This window comes from Carassius auratus, chromosome 17 (assembly GCF_003368295.1).
Source record: "Carassius auratus strain Wakin chromosome 17, ASM336829v1, whole genome shotgun sequence".
Taxonomy (NCBI): domain Eukaryota; kingdom Metazoa; phylum Chordata; class Actinopteri; order Cypriniformes; family Cyprinidae; genus Carassius; species Carassius auratus.
Genome location: NC_039259.1, coordinates 10,227,093 through 10,251,789, shown reverse-complemented (window position 1 = coordinate 10,251,789; position 24,697 = coordinate 10,227,093). Strand labels below are relative to the sequence as shown.

The window sequence follows — 24,697 nt, the reverse complement described above, 5'->3', positions numbered from 1 at the left end:
AAAGGACATTGCGTTGTTTTGATATGGATTACTTTATCACAGAATATTTGTTCGGCAGCACTTGTTTGGTTTAAAAGTAGACATGTCAAGCTTTCTATAGATATATCTCTCATGTCTCTTCGTTGAGTATTCATGGAGTTACAGTTACTTTTTTCCCCTCGATGTCAAATGATATTTCGTTTTGCACGGCTCAACAAACACCTGGATTTTGCTCTTGTTTTGTTCTAATGAGTGGATTGTGTGCATTAATATCTTAAGAAGCTCTTAAAAATATATATAAATGACTTTATCATGTTGTGACGATGGATAGCAATTGATGTGACGTTCAGAACTTCAGCCTGACAGATAAAATCTCACAAGCACATATAAACACTCATTTTCATGTGTATAATATATTCTTCTAATTGTTTTGTGCCGTTTCGCTGCAGGGTTTTAATGTGAAAGGCTGTGAATTCTCTATTTAGACTTGTTCAGAGAAATACAGCTCGCGGACATTTGGCTGCCGCGAATATATCGTGTTATTACTTTAAACAGTTCAGAAACATCTGAATTCAGCTATTGGTGTGTTCTAACTTGTGGATTGCGTGCAATCGCCGATATAATTTAATTATAAAAGGTCTTAAATAAGAATAAATTCGCTCGTCGTGAGCTCCGTGGAGACAGCCTGAGCTGAGCAGCCGTGATTCTTCTCTCGTCTTTCTGACTTCTCTCTGCCCAGACATCAAGTATTCATAAGCTGTATCACGCTGTCAAATTATATTTCATTTTGCCCACATAAACAGTTAAAAAACACCTGAATTCTGCTATTGTTGTGTTCTAATGGGTGGATTAGTGCAATTCGCTGTGATATTATTTTTGGAAGCGCTTAAAAAATGCTGATGACGCGCTCATTTCTCTCTCGTCTTTCTCGCTGTTCTTTGGCCAGAGACATAATTTATAAATGACATCTGACCCGGTAATAATAACATATGTTGGTTTAGCTTGTCAGTGTGAATGAAATGTGTAGCCTATTATTATTTGTCCGATCTCGCCCCGAAACGCGGCTGTCATGTGGACTTCAAGTGTTCAGAGAAATACATCGAGAGCTCGCGGACATTTGGCTGCCGCGAATATATCATGTTATTACTTTAAACAGTTCAGAAACATCTGAATTTAGCTCTTGGTGTGTTCTAACGTGTGGATTGCGTGCAATCGCCGTTTTAAAAGGTCTTAAATAAGAATGAATTCGCTCGTTGTGAGCTCCCTGGAGACAGCCTGAGATGAGCAGCCGTGATTCTTCTCTCGACTGCTCTCTGCCCAGAAATCAATTATTAATGAGCCCTAACCCCTGTAATAATCAGATATGTTGGTTTAGCTTGTCAGTTTGAGGGAAATTGTATTATTTACTTGGTATTTTTAACCGGTTTAAAAGTGAAACAAAACCCGACTCCTCCCTTTAATCTCGGTTATTGCAACTAGGGGCGCAATTTTTCTCAGACAATGTAAGTCTATGGGTAATGTATTTTGACATTTAAAAATTAATAAAAAAAAAACTTTAAGTCTGATCAGTCTGAAAAGATATAGCAACCAGCACCGCTCTATCCCGCAGGTGTCTGCCGAGTTTGGGGCTTGTGGCTTTAAAGCCCTAGGAGGAGTAGCGTTTAGAATTTCTGTCAGAAAAATAATAATAAGAAAAAGAGGAAAAAGAAGAAGTTTAAATAGCATAACAGTATGTTGGCTTGTTGCCAAGCCAACATAACTAGAATTAAAAGTTAGTGAACTAACTTTGATGTTGGCTTGGCCATCTTGGCCATGGGGCAAAAGAGCCACAGTACTTGTGTGCCCAACATTCTTGAGTTGCCCCGCTGCAAAAAATTTAAAACAATAATACCATAAAAAATACACCTGCAACAGTCTTTTTCCATGGTCCCTTGCTGTTTTCTTTTTTAATAAAAAGCCTAGGCTATGATAACAGCTACGACAGGGTTGTCTAGCTGAATGCGAAATAAGACATGCAAAAACCATAATCTCCTAAATACCATTCAATTTGATGTTATTTTAATAGTACTGACAACATATTTTAAGTTATCACACATTACTGAAAAATTAAAGAAGGGACACTATATATAGTATACTTCGGTGAGTCAAGAGCTAAACAAAAAGTCCTGTTTCATTACAAAATACTGTAACTTTTATAAACGTTATACTATCACCACAAAATTTAAATAAATATTTAATAAAACTGAAACGTAAATATATTATTTCTATAGGCTATACAAAACAGAAAAGAAAGACTAAATATGAAGGCTGAATAAGCTGATCTATAGCATGTTAAATGGTGGTTGCCTGTCTATGAATGGTACACCCCTCTAAGCTCACAGAAGTGGTTTGACCCAAGTCCTCAGCAGCCAATGAAATTGACCTCTTCAAACTGACGTGAAATACACGTTTAATACCCGCTGATTTTTCACGTGTAAACAACATGTATTTAACGCGTTAAACAATATTGGATATAATATCGGAGTAATATAGTATTTTAAGAAGCTATTAAAAAAATATATAAATGACTTTACCATGTTGTGCAGCGCCGATAAATAAATAATATTAAATACGTGTTGCCTACGCATGAAATACACGTATTTAACGTGTTGTTGACGCGTTAAAATTCACATGTATTTGACCCTCTTGGCCTTCCATACACATTAGACGTGAAAAAAGGACATTGCGTTGTTTTGATATGGATTACTTTATCACAGAATATTTGTTCAGGAGCACTTGTTTAGTTTAAAAGTAGACATGTCAAGCTTTCTATAGATATATCTCTCATGTCTCTTCGTTGAGTATTCACGGAGTTACAGTTCATTTTAATGACGTGTTTGTAAATGAAGATCAGCGCAGACCAAGGCTGCACCTTGTTTGTTATATTTATTTTATGAGTGCACAAAGTTTTGTTGTTATTATGTTTGTATCCAAAAAAAAGTAGACCCTTTACAGATTCGATTGATGTATTGCTCTTATCTGTATGATTATAACTGAAAGTGTAATTTAAGTAAATTTCGGGGTTATCAGGAGAAAATGATTCAAAACGACTCCAGAGTTAAAAGATCGTGACTTTTTTTCCTTCCAGTATTCATAAGCTGTATCACGCTGTCAAATTATATTTCATTTTGCACACATAAACAGTTCAAAAACACCTGAATTCTGCTCTTGTTGTGTTCTAATGGGTGGATTAGTGCAATTCGCTGTGATATTGAAGCGCTCGTTTCTCTCTCGTCAGAGACATAATTTATAAATGAGATCTGACCCGGTAATAATAACATATGTTGGTTTAGCTTGTCAGTGTGAATGAAATGTGTAGCCTATTTATTTGTCCGATCTCGCCCCGAAACGCGGCTGTCATGTGGACTTCAAGTGTTCAGAGAAATCGCGAGCTCGCGGACATTTGGCTGCCGCGAATATATCATGTTATTACTTTAAACAGTTCAGAAACATCTGAATTTAGCTCTTGGTGTGCTCTAACGTGTGGATTGTGTGCAATCGCCGTTTTAAAAGGTCTTAAATAAGAATGAATTCGCTCGTTGTGAGCTCGTGTAGACAATGCCTCCAGCAGCTGACCAGCCGTGATTCTTCTCTCGCCTGACTGGTCTCTGCCCAGAAATAAATTATTAATGAGCCCTGACCCCTGTAATCAGATATGTTGGTTTAGCTTGTCAGTTTGAGGGAAATTGTATTATTTACTTGTATTTTTAACCAATGTAAAAGTGAAAGTAAACAAAACTCCGGGTATTGCAACCAGTAGGGGCGCGATTTTTCTCAGACAATGGAAGTCTATGGGTAATGAGTTTTTACATTTAATAATTAATAAAAAAAAAACTTTAAGTCTGATCAGTCTGAAAAGATATAGCAACCAGCACCGCTCTATCCCGCAGGTGTCTGCCGAGTTTGGGGCTTGTGGCTTTAAAGCCCTAGGAGGAGTAGCGTTTAGAATTTCTGTCAGAAAAATAATAATAAGAAAAAGAGGAAAAAGAAGAAGTTTAAATAGCATAACAGTATGTTGGCTTGTTGCCAAGCCAACATAACTAGAATTAAAAGTTAGTGAACTAACTTTGATGTTGGCTTGGCCATCTTGGCCATGGGGCAAAAGAGCCACAGTACTTGTGTGCCCAACATTCTTGAGTTGCCCCGCTGCAAAAAATAAAAAATAATAATACCATAAAAAATACACCTGCAACAGTCTTTTTCCATGGTCCCTTGCTGTTTTCTTTTTTAATAAAAAGCCTAGGCTATGATAACAGCTACGACAGGGTTGTCTAGCTGAATGCGAAATAAGTCATGCAAAAACCATAATCTCCTAAATACCATTCAATTTAATGTTATTTTAATAGTACTGACAACATATATTAAGTTATCACACTACTGAAAAATTAAAGAAGGGACAGTATATATAGTATACTTCGGTGAGTCAAGAGCTAAACAAAAAGTCCTGTTTCATTACAAAATACTGTAACTTTTATAAACGTTATGCTATCACCACAAAATTTTAATTAATATTTATTAAAAAATAAATATTTCATAAAACTGAAACTTAAATATATTATTTCTATAGGCTATACAAAACAGAAAAGAAAAAAGACTAAATAATAAGGCTGAATAAGCTGATCTATAGCATGTTAAATGGTGGTTGCCTGTCTATGAATGGTACACCCCTCTAAGCACACAGAAGTGGTTTGACCCAAGTCCTCAGCAGCCAATGACACTGACCTGTTCAAACTGATTTTTAAGGCATACTTCACGTGTATTTCACGTGTATTTAACGTGTATTTAAAACGTGAAATATAGCTGATTTTTCATGAGTAAACAACGCGTATTTAACGTGTATTTGACCCTCTTGGCCTTCCATACACATTAGAAGGGAGACGTGAAAAAAGGACATCGCGTACTTTATCACAGAATATTTGTTCGGCAGCACTTGTTTAGTTTAAAAGTAGACATGTCAAACTTTCTATAGATATATCTCTCATGTCTCTTCGTTGAGTATTCATGGAGTTACAGTTCATTTTAATGACGTGTTTGTAAATGAAGATCAGCGCAGACAAGGTTGAAGACAGCACACCTTGTTTGTTATCTTTATTTTATAAGTGCACAAAGTTTTGTTGTTATTGTGTTTGTATCCAAAAAAAAGTAGACCCTTTACAGATTCGATTGATGTATTGCTCTTATCTGTACGTTTAAAACTGAAAATGTAATTTAAGTAATTGTCAGGGTTATCAGCAGAAAATGACTCAAAACGCGTATATGCGTTAATCGACTCCAGAGTTAAAAGGCTGTCGTGACTTTTTTTCCTTCCAGTATTCATAAGCTGTATCGCGCTGTCAAATTATATGTCATTTTGCACACATAAACATCTCAAAAACACCTGAATTCTGCTCTTGTTGTGTTCTAATGGGTGGATTAGTGCTGTGATATTATTTTTGGAATCTCTTAAAAAATGCTGATGAAGTGCTCATTTCTCTCTCGTCTTTCTCTCTGTTCTTTGGTCAGAGACATAATTTATTAATGAGATATCTGACCCGGTAATAATAACATATGTTGATTTAGCTTGTCAGTGTGAATGAAATGTGTAGCCTATTTTTTTGTCTGATCTCGCCCCAAACGCGGCTGTCATGTGACTTTTTTTTCCCTTCGCGATGTCAAATATTGCATTTTGCACACATACACGGATCAAAAACCCCTGGATTTTTCTCTTAGTGTGTTCTAATTGGTGGATTGTGTGCATTCGCAGGAATATTTATTTTAAGAAGCTCTTAAAAAATATATATAAATGACTTTACCATGTTGTGACGATGGATAACAATTGATGTGAGGTTCAGCCTGACAGATAAAATCTCACAATCACATATAAACACTCATTTTCATGTGTATAATATATTGTTCTAATTGTTTTGTGCCGTTTCGCTGCAGTGTTTTAATGTGACAGGCTGTAAATTATCTTCAAGTGTTCAGAGAAATACATGGCGAGCTCGCGGGCAGTCGCGCTGCTGCGAATATATCATGTTATTACTTTAAACAGTTCAGAAACATCTGAATTTAGCTCTTGGTGTGTTCTAACGTGTGGATTGCGTGCAATCGCCGATATAATTTAATTATAAAAGGTCTTAAATAAGAATAAATTCGCTCGTTGTGAGCTCCGTGGAGACAGCATGAGCTGAGCAGCCGTGATTCTTCTCTCGTCTGACTGCTCTCTGCCCAGACATCAAGTATTCATAAGCTGTATCACGTTGTCAAATTATATTTCATTTTGCACACATAAACAGTTCAAAAACACCTGAATTCTGCTCTTGTTGTGTTCTAATGGGTGGATTAGTGCAATTCGCTGTGATATTATTTTTGGAAGCGCTTAAAAATGCGGATGAAGCGCTCATTTCTCTCTCGTCTTTCTCGCTGTTCTTTGGCCAGAGACATAATTTATAAATGAGACCTGACCCGGTAATAATAACATATGTTGGTTTAGCTTGTCAGTTTATATAGCTAGCCTATTTATTTGTCCGATCTCGCCCCGAAACGCGGCTGTCATGTGGACTTCAAGTGTTCAGAGAAATACATCGCGGGCTCGCGGACATTTGGCTGCCGCGAATATATCATGTTATTACTTTAAACAGTTCAGAAACATCTGATTTTAGCTCTTGGTGTGTTCTAACGTGTGGATTGCGTGCAATCGCCGTTTTAAAAGGTCTTAAATAAGAAAGAATTCGCTCGTTGTGAGCTCCGTGGAGACAGCAGCAGTGATTCTCTTCAAGTGTTCAGAGAAATACATGGCGAGCTCGCGGGCAGTTGCGCTGCCGCGAATATATCATGTTATTACTTTAAACAGTTCAGAAACATCTGATTTTAGCTCTTGGTGTGTTCTAACGTGTGAATTGCGTGCAATCGCCGTTTTAAAAGGTCTTAAATAAGAATGAATTCGCTCGTTGTGAGCTCCGTGGAGACAGCCTGAGCTGAGCAGCAGTGATTCTTCTCTCATCTTTCTGACTGCTCTCTGCCCAGAAATCAATTATTAATGAGCCCTGACCCCTGTAATAATCAGATATGTTGGTTTAGCTTGTCAGTTTGAGGGAAATTGTATTATTTACTTGGTATTTTTAACCGGTTTAAAAGTGAAACGAAACCTGACTCCTCCCTTTGATCTCGGTTATTGCAACTAGGGGCGCATTTTTTCTCAGTTAATGTAAGTCTATGGGTAATGTATTTGACATTTAAAAATTAATAAAAAAAAAACTTTAAGTCTGATCAGTCTGAAAAGATATAGCAACCATCACCGCTCTATCCCGCAGGTTTCTGCCAAGTTTGGGGCTTGTGGCTTTAAAGCCCTAGGAGGAGTAGCGTTCAGAATTTCTGTCAGAAAAATAATAATAAGAAAAAAAAGAAGAAGAAGTTTAAATAGCATAACAGTATGTTGGCTTGTTGCCAAGCCAACATAATAATAATAATAATAAGATTAAATAGTAGATCAGTAAGTTGGCTTTTTCAAGCCAACTTAATAAGATTAAATAGTAGATCAGTAAGTTGGCTTTTTCAAGCCAACTTAATTAATATTAGAAAAATAGCATTTGAATTATCATTTTGCCACAGTTTTTGCTTGAACATCTTATATCTAATCATTTCTGTAATACATTTTCATTTTCATTTTGCAACTTATAAAGCGTTAAAATTAATATTCATTTTACATATTAAAACTGGTGTAGGAAATGGCAAATGAAAATTATGTAATTTAATTTTCATTTTCATTTAGCACCAAACGTTGCACAAATGTATTGGAAAATGTAAATGTAAATACAGAAATGCATTGTCATTTTACATATTGCATTGTCATTTTGCATATTACATCCCGAATTGAATAATGCTACCCATATGCTTCCATACACAGACACTATGTCCATGTTTTTATACAGTCTATGTTCCAAACACAAAGCTACAATCAACCTTCCTCCCAGCATGTGGATGAGGAGGGGTGGGGGTTTAGGACGTGGTCTCACAATTAAAATTGAATAACGCAGACATAACGCCCGCAGGGGTAACACAAACTTTTAATTATTATTATTATTTTGTAAATTCATAATACATGACAATATTGATTGGGTAAAATATATTAATTTCTACCCTTTGCATATAACATTTAATCGTATTAAAAGCATGTTTGACACATTGATGTATAATTTACTGTGGCATTTCTAGCTGTTCAATCTTGAATTATTCTACTCAACCATGACTCTCTTTGCCATACTCCGCAGGAGCATAGGACAGCGACGCGCTTTCACAGACAGAATGAGAAGATGAAGGCAACAGTGATTTAATCATCAGCTTTTTCATTTCTGATTTGTATCATTAATCAAATCACATTAATCTTACTAATGATGTTTTTTCCTTAATCCATTAAAGCAATTCATTAAAGCAGTCCTTCTTCAAATTCTTTGTTAAAGCACATTAAAATACAGTATGGTTATTTTTTTATTTTGCTTTTATTTAAACAAGCAAGTCACTTCTAAATAGTCCAAATTATATATTAATGTAAGTCAACAAAACATTTTGCATTACATTAGAAATCAATTGGTATAATAATTGCCTTATACTTTATAACTTTTTCTGTTGAGAATTAAATGACAAGACAAACATAACATGTAATTTCAGTATACATCGCATAAGTCAGGTTTTATTGACATTCAACATCAAATCCACCAAAAAAACATGTTATACAATAATTATCTAATAATTGAGTTCATTATGCAGACAGGCATATGAAATGTTTAAATAGTAGCACCACAGACGCTTCCGAAAACATTACACAGCATGGCACTGGTGGTAGTGAGGAGGGAGAGAAAATGAAAGAGAGAGAACAGTGTGCTCACACTGCCCAGAACACAATCATCAACACTGCTTTACAACCCCAGTGTATACAGCCATGTGCGATGGTGCTCACTAAAGAAAAGACCTCAGGCCACTACAGTGAATTTGGACAACAATCCTACAGGACACTATTTCTCACTGCTAAACAGTCAACTTACCTGTGCTAGAAAATGTTTATCTTTATTCACAATCTTGCTGACTTAAGTTAAGTTTAAATAATGCAGCACTCTCAACCAAGAAACAAGTAATAATTTGTGATCATTTTAAATTAAAAGAAGAAAAAATTAAATGTGGCAATGTTATTATATATTACATTTAAATCCAAAGTGTAAGAATAGCCATAACATTTACTCGTTAAATTTACCATCACTGAATTTGAAATGTAAAAGATAAAAATAATACAAAATTTGAATGTAAACTTTCAGAAAATAACAGTAGGCACTGATTACTGAACTCTGGCACTTATACAAGAGTGTTTAGTAACCTTTACAAAGACCAAAAAATCTACACTCTGAAACTGGATTACTGACTTCAACATAACATACCGATAACAGTTCAAATACAGTAATTACAAAGCAGGGATTTTGTCTTTGGAATGTTCCAGATACTAGAATTGTATTATGTAAAACAGGGCAAAGTAGAGGCCAGCATCAGCCACCTGTCCTTATTTGTGCTGGCCTCTCGCAAAGTGACAGGCAAAATCATAGCTGTTTCTGCACCTGTGTCCGCATATGTTACACTGGAAAGGGTTCTCATAACCATGGCAGCCCATGTGGATGGTGTAAAGGATGTTGTCAGGGAAATATATGTGACAGTGGGGGCAGTGGTGGAGCATCTGGGGGTCTTGTACTGTGGTGGGTGTCCCTGGCTGGCTGTTGGTACCACTCGGAGTGCTGGTTCTCTCACTGCAGGGTCCAATTCCTGGACTACAGCCGCTGTGTGCAGCCGGTCGGGGCTCGGGGGTGATGGGAGAAGAAGCTTGAGCCGCGCTGACAGAGACGGCCGCAGGTGCTGTCACAGGCTGTTGGACGAGGAACGTGGGTTTTTCATCAGGTAGAGATTCTGCTCCAGGAGATACCGGTGCACCTTGAGCTTCCGGCGGGATGCTGGCAAGCTGACCCGCCAAAGTCGAAAGCTGGTTCAGCGGGTTGTCCAATGCCATGTCTTGTTGCTCTCTGGAACCACTTCCAATCACTCCACCAACTTGTGCATCCTTTCCTAGAGCGTTATAGGCCTCCTGATGGAGGTGGGCGTGAGAAGGGAGATCATGGGAGAAATCACCCAAGTGGTGCTGCTCTGAATTAGGTTTTTGCAATACCATGGATGGTGGGCTGAGGTTGATGAGCAGCCGGCGGCCATAGCCAAGTGAGTTTCCTCTCTTCTGCAGGACACTGAGCATCTTTCGGTGAGAGAGAGCGGATCGGGCCCCTTTCATGGGGAGGAGTTTGTGCCTGCGACGCCGGTGATGAGAAAGGTTGCTGCGATCGCTGCAGCGGAAGGAGCACAGCTCACACTTGTAAGGTTTCTCGCCTGTGTGAGAGCGCATATGCGCCTCCAGGTGGCGTTCGTACGCTGAGGCGAAAGGACACAGGTGGCATCTATGGGGTTTTTCACCTGGAGAAGGAGATTGAGAATATCTTATGAACTTGGTAACCTGAGGTAAAGAACAAAGAGTATAAATAAGATTTTAGATCAGTTTTCATTCTTACCTGTGTGGATGCGAATGTGCTCTATAAGCCGAGCAGTGCCTCTGGTGGCATAGTTGCAATAGCGGCACTTGAGTTTACCATCATATGTTCTCTCAAAACCATCCACCAACATCCCTGAACTATCTTCTAAGGAAATGTCCACTGCTGGGTGCTCCAGGCCATTCTGACCAAGTTCTGTAAAGTATGAATGAATGAATGAATTAATTAATAAATAAATAAATAGAATATTAACTAATATTAAGATATGGAACGCCTTAAGATATTATGTTGTTCTACTACAAATTAACCAGTTTTGCATTAAGCACACTTGAATCAGCAGGCACTATTTTTTTATACTGTACACTTTATAAAAAAAAAAAAATTAAAGGCACAATAAAATGAAATGCTATGATCTAATAAAAACTACTATCTAACATACAGTCCTCAAATTCTCAACTCAAAACACTCAAATTAGAAAAATCTGTTAAACTGATATTAAATTAATAATAATAATAATAGTTTATATATATATATATATATATATATATATATATATATATATATATATATATATATATATATATAACTAACTTTACTTAAAACACAATAACAACATTAGGGCCCCACTGCATATTTAGAAAACATAAATAATTAAATATTATATATTACATTATTGTAATAAATATAATAAATAAAGCAACTATTGAATAATTTAAATAATAAAATATTTTGGGATGTTATATATAAATCAATAAACGCATATATATTTAATAATTTATAGAATCAATAATTATAACTAACTACAACATTTGGTCTCAAATTACCCAGCAAGCAACTACAGACTGTTGGCTTTAATTTAGGATTTTAGAATCCTTTGCATAGATAACCAACCCTATTACTCATTCTGGCACAGTTTTCATTTGATTTCCTTTTAATTATATTTGACATTTATAAAAAAAAAAAAAAAACATAATAATGAATGCAAATCTCAGAAAATAAATGGGGAAAGGGGATAAGACATCCAGATACTTTTAAAGACTGCAGATATTTATAAAAACCGGAGTTACTCCTAAAGCATAAAGAAAGATAAAATATATATATACACACACACTCACGCATGCACGCACACACACACATACACACATACATACATCCCGGGGAACACATAGTGAAAATAGTTAGCCTGAATGCAATGTAAGTCGCTTTGGATAAAAGCATCTGCTAAATGCATCAATTTAAATTTGTAATTTAATTTAATTTAAATTTAAAATATAAATTTACATTTTGACCAGTCAAAAACAACACAAAGAAAGGCTCTCTAAGTAATACCTCCTTGGAGGTCATCACTGTCTTTCCCTCCGATGACAGAGCCAGATATCATGTTGACATGTTGGGTCTGCTGACTCAAGTACTCCTGAAAGTCCTTCACAAAATCCAAAGGTTCTGGCTTCTCCTCGCCCATTGAAAGATGTGCACCGTCGTCTTCTAAGATCTTAAACGGGACCACACAGGCTGTAAATCAAATTCAAACAGAATATCATATAGATGCAACTGAATTACGAGATACGTAAATAAAAATCCTTGTAACTTAGTATAAAAGAGCAACAAAACACAACTTTCCAAGCAATCCTTTAAGTGTAAATCCTGTCGATTATTCTAACGTTACAATAACATTCATCTACAGGCCAACGGGTGCAGTAAACAACATCTTAAGAGTAGAAGTTATATTGGAAATTGTGACGGTTGAAAGACTAATCAGTTGTATTAGTCTGGTTATTATCCAGTTGACAAGGTAACACTCGTTGCTAAGATAGCGAATTAACATTGACGTTGCTAAGCATTCCCAACCATTACCCTATCATTAAAACAACGATTTAAACCAGTTACCTTTTCAAAGGCTTCAGAGAAAATAAAAACAGACTCGGTTGCTCGGATGTTCAGACTGACGGCCCGTTCTTTAACGATATATTAGACAAATCTGGTGGAAAAAAGCTCCATGGTGATGCTGGCCAGCTAATTTCAGCGAGTTAGCACGACTGATTCAGTTAAAAACAGATCTTAAACGAGCTTTACATTTGACCGAGAGTTGGATCGACGTATCTTAAACATATTCCGTGCGTCATTTAGGACTGTGTCATTGGCAAACAGAGAGTAAAAAACGAATTTCGGTGTGTAAAAATAATGCTCTGCGACATCAAAACAAAAGATAACGCAGGGGTGAAAGTTCAACCAGACAGTGCGCCGCAGAAATGATTCCGACCTTCGTTGCGACGGTTGAACATTTAGTTCCTGTGTGTCACTCTGAGTGGATCTGTATTCTGCAGCGCAAGCGAATATAGAAATAAACTATGTTTAATTTCCATATTTTGACTTATGACATCAGATGCTGTCTTTTTGCAGTTTAGGCTATGCCTATGTCAAATAAGTTGTTTTATTTTATATATCGTTTAATTGGCAGTTGTTTTAAAAGGCTCTACACACATCACTTTCTGTCTTTTTGTCACATTCTGTTAATCTTTTTTGTAATATTATATTGTTTTAAATAACAAAAGCCATGTTTCTAATTAAACAAATGACAAGAAAAAACTCAATTTAGAGGAAAAACAAAAGCATGGAGTTTAACTTGATGTTTCATGTTTTAATTTGTTTGTGTCACAATTCTGTAACATTTGTTGAAATTACACAAATAAATGTGGTATAAAAATTCAAAGAGTAACTTTATACTCTCACTCTCAGTCCCTATTTAGCAATGACTAACTAGCTCTGTAATTCTATCCAGGCTGATTTTCTTGTCACTGCATAAATAATTGAGTTAAAATTAAAATATATTTCTGAAAGTCTTTTACATGCTTACTTGGTCATATTAATTTACATTTATATCCAAAAGGTATTGCATAACAGCAATGATCCAATTATTTTAAAAAACCTTTTAGTATTCTGCATCAAGTGCATTGATGATTCATAATTCTTTTACCAGATTAGCTAAATACATGGATAATTTCCATATTCAAATGTCATGAGCAATTTGATGAGTACTTGAGCCAATTGCATTACTTTAAATAGCAGGATTGGCTCATTTATGTTTCATAGCGTTTAATATTTAACTAGAGGGGAAGTTAGCTGAAGATCGCATTGCCCCATTTGTGTCAGGGTTGTAGGAAAACCATTGAAGAGGGTGTGACAAATGACCAGTTAGAGCGAGAGCTTTGGATTCTTATGACACTCTTCAGAGTAGTAATGAGAGGGTTCTAGTGTAACACTCAGCAATTCATTGCCTGTGATCATGGTTCAGATGACCACAGAACAATCTGCCAGGCTCCTGTCTTGGGTTAAAATGTTAAAAATCATAGCCTCATTGCAGAGTTGTACATCTACCCCTACAATAAAACTGTGCTCCATGATTCCAGACTTATAAATTATGCTGCATTTGTGTTGTGATCTCAAACAGACTATTCTTCTTACCAAACATAATACCATTGATGTGTTTCTTATCCTGCATTCTGCCATTAATAGCGTCATTTCACTGATAGGACACTAGATGGCGCAGGATGCCAAGTTGTGATGACCATGTAGGGAAATAAGACAAGCCTGTATGGCCAACCTTAACATTTTTTAATATCAAAATTTACTTGAACTCTTTTGCGTTGCATTATTCACAAAACATAGTAAGAGTATTCAATGTCAGTATTTTGTTTGTTGCATATGAATGAGCAGAGAACACTTTGAGAGGATGCATCCCAGTAATTCAAAGTGCCCTCTTATATTAGCGTTATTGAATGAGAATTATAAATGAAGTCAAACAATTACTATCACGTGCAGTATTTACAGTCTGTGGGTTTTCCAGTGAAAAGCTGCGTAAACTGATCCAAAAGCAGGCACAACAGCCCGACCTTGTGGGGTTGAACTACGACCCCTGAAGCAGTCAATTACAACACTTCCTAATGGCCTGTCCACACTAATGTTATTTTATAGCAATTTAATTATGCTCAGGTTTCCCGTGAAGCCACTTCCCCTTAAATAATTCAAGCAGGGTGACAGTAATTTGTCAGTTGAAAAAGATTAATTGGGGTTTCAAGTGGGCTTCTTTTCATGAAGCGTTATTGTTTTCAAAGCTGGAGTGCAACAGTACATGCAAAAAATAGTTGCATAGATAACAGATAGCATGTATAATGTGTTTGGTCAAAATCATAATAAGAGCGAGATAGACAGAATTGTAAGTCTATCTATCTATCTATCTATCTATCTATCTATCTATCTATCTATCTATCTATCTATCCAAGGAGGCTGCAATGTGATTATAAATGCCTTATAAATCTTTTTTCACGTATAATTTATTTATATACAAATAATGTATTTGATCACAGCTTGATATGCATCCAAACTCTGCACAGACGTCGGTTCATTCGGTTCATTTTGTTTGTATGTCTTACAGCTTCCTCCCTTCTCAATCTCCACTTTAATTTAGCATCTGCTGAGTGTCTGAAGCTGCTCCGTCTACACCTGCTCGGGGGTAAGTCAGACCAAGTTCCCCCGCTGCCCTAATTCACATTTAAAAGCCTTTGAACGAGCGGGCCCCCTTCTCTCCTGCAAAGCGCTTGATTTATGTGCTGTTTGTGGTTTTATAGAACGCGAAACAATTCATTTTCTCCTGAAAAGAAATTGGGTATTAATTTGGAGAAGGCCCCTGAGCACTTTTTTAAGACTGCAATCATATGCTGGAGTCATTTAAAGGCTGCCATGGACATTAGCCCCCGAAGAAAGGCTTTTAATCCTGCCTGAAGAGCGCAGCTATAGAAACGGCTGCCCCAACGCCAAATCATTACTGCTAAAGGGTGAAGGAGGACCACGGCTGGATTTATTCTTCACGCCCCCAAGACTATTTATTTCTGGAGAGACCCTATCTTACGCCCCCACCCCAGTGCGACATGGGGCGTGTGTAGAAGGAGAGAAAGGAAAAGAAATAGGATAAAGGAAGTACATATTAAGCTTTTCATTTTCCTGCCACTTAATTTCCTCGCGGCCGCCTGTGTAATGAATGTAATTGCTACCTTTGATGAGAACACTATTATCTGAATCACACTTTAAATGGGCAAACAAGGCCCCCTCCATCCTCTCTCTCCCCCATCACAAAGCGGGTATGAGATCTCTAATTATGCGACAGAACAAGTGGTTTTCCTCAAAGCCGTGGCGTTGCGCTCGATTGCCAAAGAGCAGCCCTGGTTACATTTGCACAAAGGCGCAGATTAGCGGCGATACGCGCGCCACACACAAAGATGGGCGTTTTTTGTCATTAATTTCCTGCGTGAACCAGCGAATGTCTCCATACAGGAAATTCTCATTTAGTCGAATGCCAGATCTCATTTTCTAAAATATCTGGTCCAATCTGGATGATTGGAATATAAGCCAAAATCGAATCAATAAATAGCCTATAGGGCCTATGTGAATAAAAGGACTGTCACTCAGCATACGAAAGCAAACGATAGAGTAAACTTTATTTAGGAAAGCAGATGGAAAAAACAAACAAATTATATAGGATGATACAGTAGGCCATTTATCGAGTTTCATTAGGCTTCAGCTTTAGATTGGCCTATAGGCTTACGCACACACAACACACATAATTTTATTGCTGTTGGCAATTATTTTTTATTTTTTTTAATGTCCTATAGCCTAGATCTATCTATCTATAAATATTTCTATGGATCTATGCTAATATGTATAGCCAATGTATTCATTTAAATAACGCAATAAAAAGTCACATATATTTCCTGAAAGCTATCATTTTACCTCCTCGTGCGGCTTGGAGCACGTTCCGACTTTAGTATGACACGCCGATCCCCAAACAGACAGTTCAGTTATTCATGAGGATTTATCTTCGCACATCTCTCGGCGAGCACGCGGTGAATATCTGTTTAATAAAAGTGTCGGGCTCGTCCTACAGATGACGTGACTTTACGAGGCGACGCACGATAAAACCGCTGTCACCTTATGAAGTCTGAACGCGCGCGCGTCCCCCGGTAACGAATTAAAGCATCGCCGGTGAGATTTTCAAACTTCACAGGTGACAGCACGCTTCTATTCGGTCGAGCTCTTTAGCCTCGCCGAGATGCAAAAAAACTATAAAGCAACGTCATAAATGACGAATTACACAATTATTCTTAAATGGCTGGTGTTTTGAGCTATATGCAAAGCCATTTGGCACCTTAAACGTGAGTTATTATTCTTCAAAGCAAGCTATACTTAAATGATAAAGTGATAATCAATTCCTTTGACTATGATGCCTCGCTTGGAGCCTGGGGGAAAAACTACTGATCACTTCTATTGGTCTGCAAATGATGGTACTTACAGCATGACAGATGGCTGGCAGGAGCGCTGTGTGACTTCAGAAAGGTTTATAATGTCTAAAACAGGCTGCCATTCGGGCCCAGTCAGGCAGCAGAGGAATGGGCCAATATTTCTGAGTGAAGTGGCATTTTAGCTGTATTTATCTGAGGATCTCTACACCAAAACCATAGGCACTAATAAAGAAGATGCTGTAATAGCTTTTGACTGGGTCCAGTCGCTCTGGATGGGGAATGAACTGTCCTTTGCTGAATTATTGTGGCCAAATGCCATTTGTACAGCCTGAAAAGTGGGGGCATTTATCCTGACTGTCAGTGCTTGGCCATAGCTCATGGTCCTGAATGATATCTCCCAACGCACAGTTGCCCCAATACTCGCATTTCATGCTCGGCACTGAGAGGGGAACTAATGGATGGCACTGTCTGAAGGCAGATAATTTAGAGCATCTTCTGTCAAATCTTTAAAACACATGGCTCTACACAAGCCAGTGCACACAGTGAAGTGCATCCAGCGGCACCACCCCTTCGCCTCCCTGCCACACTGGGCCACTGAACCAGGGAGATTCATTAGAAATAGCTTTTGAATTCTCAAAAGCAGACACGGGTATGGGTATCAGCTGATTTAACGCTGAATTTGCTGAGTGTAGTTTAGTTTTAGTCTCCTTTGTCACAAATGGTTACATATGTACGCACAAGAATACATGTTGAAGATGGCTTTCCCATGAAATTTGCAAGTACCTTGGCAGATTAAGTAGACGTTTGTAGACAGTTCTCCCAGTTCATAATTTACTCAACCTCATGCCTCTCCAATGTAAATAGTGTGTTGCCATAGAAAATAATTTCTCGAAGTATTGTAAACGAAGCCTGAAACTTAAGTTTAATATAAGTAAATCTAAAGTCTTAATTTATTGTTATGTGCTCATGCTGTTCTTCCCTTGCCTGGCTGTCTGTGTGTATTAGACAGCATCTAGGCACAAAGGTTAATGAGAGCTAATGAAATGACCAGTTCAATTGAGTATTGAATATTGATTAAAGCTTATCATTGTCTAATAGACTCCTCATCTCTTTTTCAAACTAGAGCAGAAGTTCTGCACCTCCAATCCTGTTCAATGTTTTGTAATGGGTTTCAGCTACGACTCTTTTACAAACTGTTTTCTATAGCATCGCATTCTATTTCACTATGGAGAAATGACTCTCTGCCTAGTGTTTTCTGTAGCCCATTCTCTACTGTCATTTTTATACAAAGGTCCAGGTTGCTTTCCACATCACAGTGGTTAGTATGTTTTATTTATTCTCCACACAAGTTGATGCCGTAACAAGGAAGTACTCCATTACCTCTGTATTCTGTTTCTGAATGAATAGCCGTTCTAGTATTATTCACTTTCCCTGAACGCTGCTCTTATCTTGCACTGTGCCCAGTAGGCCTCGTTAGTCACCATATGAGGTGAGTGGCCAGGTCATAATGGGAGGGAGGAATGACCCTCGACCTCCATGACCTCTTATCGATCTCTGGGCCTAGTGCAGCTGGTCCTCTCTGTTGTAATGCATAGGGGGAGGAATTTAAACACGACACGCACTGTACCATGCCAGTGTGCGGTTGGAGAGATCATTAATAACATGCCTTTTACCTGTACAACACTGACAACCAACCGGACTGTGGAGCGGTAGGGAGTTTATGAACACAAACATGGGGCTCACGTAAAGGAGCAACAAAAGAGAATAGATAAAGAGCTGTGGATAAACAAAAACCAATAAATCAATTTATCTGTCTGAGTTTTTCATTTGTTTAACATATTTCGTGGTTGACTAGGTGATGAATAGATTATGAAGTGCACTGAATAACCTCAGTAGCAAATGCCATGATTATCTTAATCAGAAGAAGCTGTTTGTGTGATTAAGGTAATCATGGCATTTACTACTGAGGTTATTCAGCGCACTTCATAATCTATTCATCACTTCATCAGACACAAAAAGTCAAACAACTGTGTATTTATTTATTTGCTTATTTTTTATGTGAGTAAATGCTCAAATATTTGACCTTTTTATTATTATATTCACTTTGACATATAAAATGCGATTAAAATTATTACAACAATATAAAAAAATAGTTTTCTTTTAAATATATTTTAAAATGTAATATATTCCTGTTAATTTTTAGCCATTATTCCAGTCTTTAGTGTCCCATTAATCTTTCAGAAATCTTTCCAATATGATGATTTGCAAAAATATATATATATTTTTTTGTAAACAAGAGCTAATTGGAGTACATTTATGTGTACATTTATGAAACAATTGTTTCTACGCTGATTTTTTTTTGTTTTGTTTTTTTGTAAAATTATGAATATATTTAATGTCACTTTATATATATATATTGTATGTATAAATTATTTATTGGCTGATTTATCCGCCTTTAGTGTCTCTTTTTTCACTTTCTGTGTCTCCCTTTGATTCTTATTCTTTTTGTTCTGGTCTTTTGTGAGGCTTCTTCTCTGTTTTTCTTTGGCTCTGTCACACTGGCCTTTTCTCTTTTCAAGATCCTATCACTCCTTACACTTTCAGAGCTCTTCTTCTTCTTTCCATCTTCCTTAGCACACACATATGCACTTTTCTTCACCTTCATCTTTGGTCCAATGAAGACTTCAACAGCAGGCCTGTAGACCTATAAAGAATGAGCTTTGTGGTTTTCTTAAAAAAAAAAAAAAAGTTGTAGGCCACATGGGGGAAGTAAGCTGCTAATGTAAGCATGTAATAGTTTTCTATAAATAATCGAATGACAACATGGGCGCAGTGGTATCTAGGGACTGTAAAAGAATATGTAACCAATTTTAGTGCTATTAAAGCGAAATAGAGAACAAAATATATAAGAGGTCGAGGGAAAGGTTTCATCTGGAACCAGGGAATAAGGGCTTTATAGCAACATGTTCACTGCCATAGAGAACAGAAAAGAAAGAAGAGTCTTAACATTGAATGAATAGAATTAAAGCAGAGGGGAAAATGCGCAGTGCATAAAATCAATCGGTCGATAATTGGCTCACTTCTCGTATGTGTGCATGTTGGTTGGCCATATATCTTTTCCTAGGAGCACTGATTTGATTTGCACTTATATTTTTTACAAATAATCAATGCTTCATTTTGACCGCATAACAGATTGTGTCTCATATAGTACACTTTCATCTGGAGACAGTGACACCTTGAAATTGACAAGAAAAATATTATTAAACATCGCCTAGATTTACTCCTGGGTTTGTGAAAAGAGTATCAAGATTTTAAACTATTCCTGTTGCATTGTATAGATTAGTTTTGGTTTCAGTAATACTTAATATACTGTACAAAAGCACACAATTACTAAGTTAGCGTCTTAGTCGTCTATGCTCATTGTAATCATCATCCAGCTAGTCATCATTATCTCCTCTCAGGCCTATCATCGTCATTTGTTCTCAATCTAAATAAAGGTATTTAAAATAAGTGCCTCTGTATGATTCGTACATCTGTGTCTGTACTCGTCTGTACTAATATTTATTTGCGAATTTTAGGTATACATACTTAGCATCTAACTTATGACATGTCATATCTTTCATAATACTGTTAATTACATTCTTCAGTGGTTGCATGTGTGTGTATTTGATAGTTATAGCAAGGGGAGAGAACAGCATTTAAATTTGTTTGCCATTGATTTGTGGTCCATGTGGGGCTAGACTGATATTTATGGGGAGAAAATGCCCCTCTGCCCCCAGGACTCTGGTACAAATCAGATGTGAGATCCAATATGGTCGTCATGAAGAACGGATCGGATGATGTGAGGCGAATAAAAAGAGTCTGTCTTATCTCAAATGGATTTGTGTGGTGACACTAACAAGGGCTTTTAATCTTTAATTCAAGATGAATTCTATTCTCCTCTAGATCTCATTCGATTTTTCTATTAAGCCGTACATGTGTAGTAGCCTTTATTTAGCCAGTTTCATTTTTAGTATAAGATCCCTGTGAATGTCATTCATGAGTACTTTTCCATAGAAGTCTGTCGCTGTCTTTTATTTCTCTCTTTCTCTCCTCTAAGACGGCCCCCTCTCATTGCTCTCTTTGAGCGGTGGCAGTAGCTGCTTAATTATGTAGGGAGGTAGGAGATCTTTATTCTCTGTGTCCATGCTGATAGCATCTCATTCACTCTCAGTGTTTGAGGTTTAGATTTTATCTTGACAGGCTGGCTGACAAACAGAAGTCATCGTACACCTGCAGTGGGAATCAGCACTGGTGTTCTGGACAAACATATTTGTGTATAATGTCACTGGGCTGCTGATGAGGTTAATATGTTAATCAGGAAAACGTACAAATGTATAAATGTACTATTTTTTTTATAAAATAAGAATAAATTAATAAATAAGTGAATTAATAAATTTAAGATATTTCAATTATAAATTGTATTTAACACAGAAAAATAATGTGTGTATGCAAAATTAATATAAATATATATTTTTTAAATTCATGAAATATAATTATGTATTTATAACTTATATCTGTATTTTAAGTATATTTATTTACATGTATTTATTGTCTACAATATTTCTTATTTTTCTTGTTTAAATTGTTATATACATATAATTCATCATATTTATATTATGTGTGTGTAAATAGGCCTGTAGCCCTGTGAAGAATGGGGTCTGAAGAGAGAGAGAGAGAGTTTTTGTGTGTGTGTGTGTGCGTGTGTTTGTGTGTGTGTGCATGTGTGTGTGTGCGTGTGTGTGTTTGCGTGTGTGTGTGTGTGTGTGTGTGTGTGTGTGTGTGTGTGTGTGTGTGTGTGTGCGTGTGTAAACACTTACCAGTGGTGGCCAAAATTATAAGAAAACTAGTATTTTCACCAGCTACAAAATGGTTTTAAGTCAGTTATTTCTATGTTTTGCTGTAGTGTGTCCGTAGGAAATAACAGTTTACATTTGCAAACATTCATATTACCATTAATTGTAATAATCCAGTGAGATTTTGTTTGCACAAGGAGACAGCCAGTGCTCCACACAGAGATCTGATCTCAACATCATCCAGTCTGTCTGGAATAACATGAAGAAACAGAACAAACTGAGACAGACTAAATCCAGAAGAACTGTGGCAACGTTTCCAAGATGCTTCAAGAAAACTACCTTCACAGCTACCTGAAGTGCAACTATGGCAAAACACTATATACGTTTATAATATAATTGTATTCATAATTTTATAATAATAGAATAGAATAGAATTATATTTAATCTGCATTTTTCCCTATGAAGATCCCTTTCCAGAGCATGACAGCTGCTATTAGCTTACTCATTTTAATTAAAATGCATATTTAATATCTAATGACAATAATACAATTAATAATGTGGAAGTATTTATATGTACGCTTGTATCTGAGGACATGACAATGAAATTAAAGCTCCTATAAATGACCCGTTTTAATTACTGTACTCAGTTTGTTTGATTAATAAGCCCCATTACAGCATGTCTCTCTGTTCCTCTAATCTGGAAAGGTTGGTTGCTATGGCCACATTTATATGTGTTCATAAGTGGCCCTGAGTGACTGCTCACCATCTCGGCTCCAAACAACGAGCAATAATCAGCTCATTAAAGAGCTTCTCTCCCTCCCCTCATAGCCCCACGCTCATCTAAATAACAAATAACAAGCTCAGTCTCCATTGCATCTCCTTCTCCTCTCTGCCCCCCTCCACCTTTAAAACACATCTCATAGAAATGTATTTATATCTCTATATCTACAATCGGGGCTGTGAGTGGGGAAAGAAAGGGAGAGAAAAAGTGGGTTCTGTCAGAAGTGGTGGGGAAGAGTGTGAAAGTAGCCGATTTTCTTAATACATCCCCTGGGAGCAGATAAGTCTATCAATCTGTTAGATTGGAAAGCCATTAGGTGCCCTGGTTTATGCGTCTCAAGCTGTTAAAGCAGAGCAGATTGATTGTTGAGCCTTTGATGGGATATGCTGATCTAATCTCACTGTGCTTCAGTTTGCAATAAATTACACAATTCATTTCCCCCCATTTAGGGGAAGAAAATGACACCTCCAGGCACGCCTGGCCTCTCCGGGCGAAACAGCACACAGAAGCTATTTTATGGGGCCATTTAGCCAGCAAGCTTTCAGCCAACCAGGCCAACCGTCTCTCGCTCGCTCTCTCTCTCTCTGCTCTCCTTCCCCAAAAATCGAAGCATAATCAAGGTGTATGTTTAGAAAATTTATTGTTATAATTTCCACCCATAATCTCCTCCATTTTCCTGCAGCCAGAATGACATAGATCATCATCTGGGAAAAAAGGGGGGAAATGGATAGCAGTTTAAAATTTATCGGTCTTTGATTCTCAATTATAGGTGTTTATGACTTCATCCGTCTTCAGCCACCTCAACCTTTTCCATTATGGTGGAATATTATTTGTACGGAATCCATTAAATTCACAAGGCAGGACTCTAATGGCAGGGCTGCAGTGCTTTGCAGAGGGAAAAGTTTTTTGAAAGGTTAGCTTTAGCAAAAGCACTGCTGTTATGACACCAGAAATTGCTTTATTGATGGGCTTCCTCAGAGCCTGAGCATTTGGGCCATTTGTAACGGGCTCCATATCTCTATCTCCCTTCAGACGCTGATGAGGAGCCACTGCTGCCTCAACCCGATTACAGCGCTGCAATGACACACGGTCAGAACGCTTGGCCCAAGAACGCTCACACCTGGCTTTTCTACGAAAGGCATCACCTGTGTGTGTGTGTGTGTGTGTGTGTGTGTGTGTGTGATCCTGGACAGGTGCTGCAAAGCCATTCCACAGATTCAGCCATGTCAGAAAGAATGAATGGGGTCTTTTAGCTCTTGGTTGGCACAAGTAAGACACAGATCACTGCAGCAATGTAGGACACTGAGGGGTCAGGGAAACCTGTTGAACATCTCTGTACCTGTAAGCAACATTTACGGTTCATGAGGTGTTACATCAGACGCCACATTCTCCTACCATAAGCACATATCTTCAAAACTGTTCGTGTAATTTAGAAGAGCTTGTTCACCAAAAAAAAAACAACAACAACTGAAGAATTGTTTTTGTCCATACAGTAAGTGGGGTTCAAAAAATCTTTCACTGTTAAAAACAAATGTAAAAAAAAAAAACTGTGAATAGTATCCTATGAGTATAGACAGACAACCATGGTCCTGATGAACATGAACTGACCTGTGGCCCACTTGGTAAGAGCTTCCTCTCACCCTTTAAGTGACATTGAATTCTGCTCTTTTCTCTGTGGTCAATGAGCATATAAAAACAGCTCTCTGATACTTGGCTAATCACGCTGTAACTCAGAGCCTCTAACTATCTCTCAGCCAATCAATAGCTCCACCATCCCAATTAAGGTGGGCCAGGTCAGGGCCAGGCCACAGTCAGTCCTTTACAACTTAAATGCCATGTTTAAATCCATTGTGTGTGTTACAGTGAGACAGGCAGCCTGACCTTCAAGCTTTTAATGCCTCGTTTCAGTAGTGCTGGACATTAATGCACTGGGAGAGAGCATGTGGTCATTTCGTACAAGTCGGTTAAACAGATCAGGGTTTAGACTAAGTGTGCTAATAATGCTGCTTAGAATTTTTTTTTTTTTTAGCTTATTTACATTCATGCATTTGGCATATATACTGTTATAGAAAGCCACTTGAAGTGCATTCAAGCTATAAAATTTTTTAGTGTGATTACTTAAGTTCCTTATAATGATCAGTCCATCTAAATCTGTAATAAATCTATATCAATTAGCCTAATATATATACAATAAATCTGGTGATGCCAAATTTAAATAAA

At 37.3% G+C, this 24,697-nt stretch overlaps 2 protein-coding genes across 6 annotated transcripts in view; one reads left to right on the top strand and one right to left on the bottom strand.

Annotated features, from left to right (window-relative positions):
* The window catches only part of LOC113117211 (deleted in malignant brain tumors 1 protein-like), a 32,934-nt gene extending 24,504 nt beyond the window's left edge, over positions 1-8,430 (top strand). For all 4 annotated transcript variants that reach the window (XM_026285735.1, XM_026285733.1, XM_026285734.1 and 1 more), the window contains one exon: positions 8,268-8,430. In XM_026285735.1, coding sequence (XP_026141520.1) covers positions 8,268-8,275 — 8 coding nt within the window. In that variant the 3' untranslated portion in view covers positions 8,276-8,430. The remainder of the gene's footprint in view (positions 1-8,267) is intronic.
* Positions 8,431-8,658: 228 nt separating this feature from the next.
* On the bottom strand, positions 8,659-12,867 carry LOC113117212 (zinc finger protein Pegasus-like). Of its 2 annotated transcripts, none has more exons than XM_026285737.1 (4): positions 12,456-12,867; positions 11,898-12,060; positions 10,590-10,763; positions 8,659-10,494 (listed from the first exon to the last, which is right to left on the bottom strand). In XM_026285737.1, the coding sequence occupies exons 2-4, from the start codon at positions 12,028-12,030 to the stop codon at positions 9,545-9,547; spliced, it is 1,257 nt and encodes a 418-aa protein (XP_026141522.1). In that variant the 5' UTR covers positions 12,031-12,060; positions 12,456-12,867; the 3' UTR covers positions 8,659-9,544. The 2 variants fall into 2 exon arrangements, with proteins under 2 accessions (XP_026141522.1, XP_026141521.1); XM_026285736.1 differs by having other exon boundaries at positions 11,898-12,080; positions 12,456-12,866.
* Positions 12,868-24,697: the final 11,830 nt, after the last annotated feature.

Bases quoted from the DNA above. Each gene is read 5' to 3' on its own strand.
- LOC113117212 (XM_026285737.1), bottom strand. From the start codon at position 12,030: ATGGGCGAGGAGAAGCCAGAACCTTTGGATTTTGTGAAGGACTTTCAG. The intron at 10,764-11,897 runs GTATTACTTAGA...CATACTTTACAG, and splicing joins CAGTGATGACCTCCAAGGAG to AACTTGGTCAGAATGGCCTG. The intron at 10,495-10,589 runs GTAAGAATGAAA...CTCCTTCTCCAG, and splicing joins GCACATTCGCATCCACACAG to GTGAAAAACCCCATAGATGC.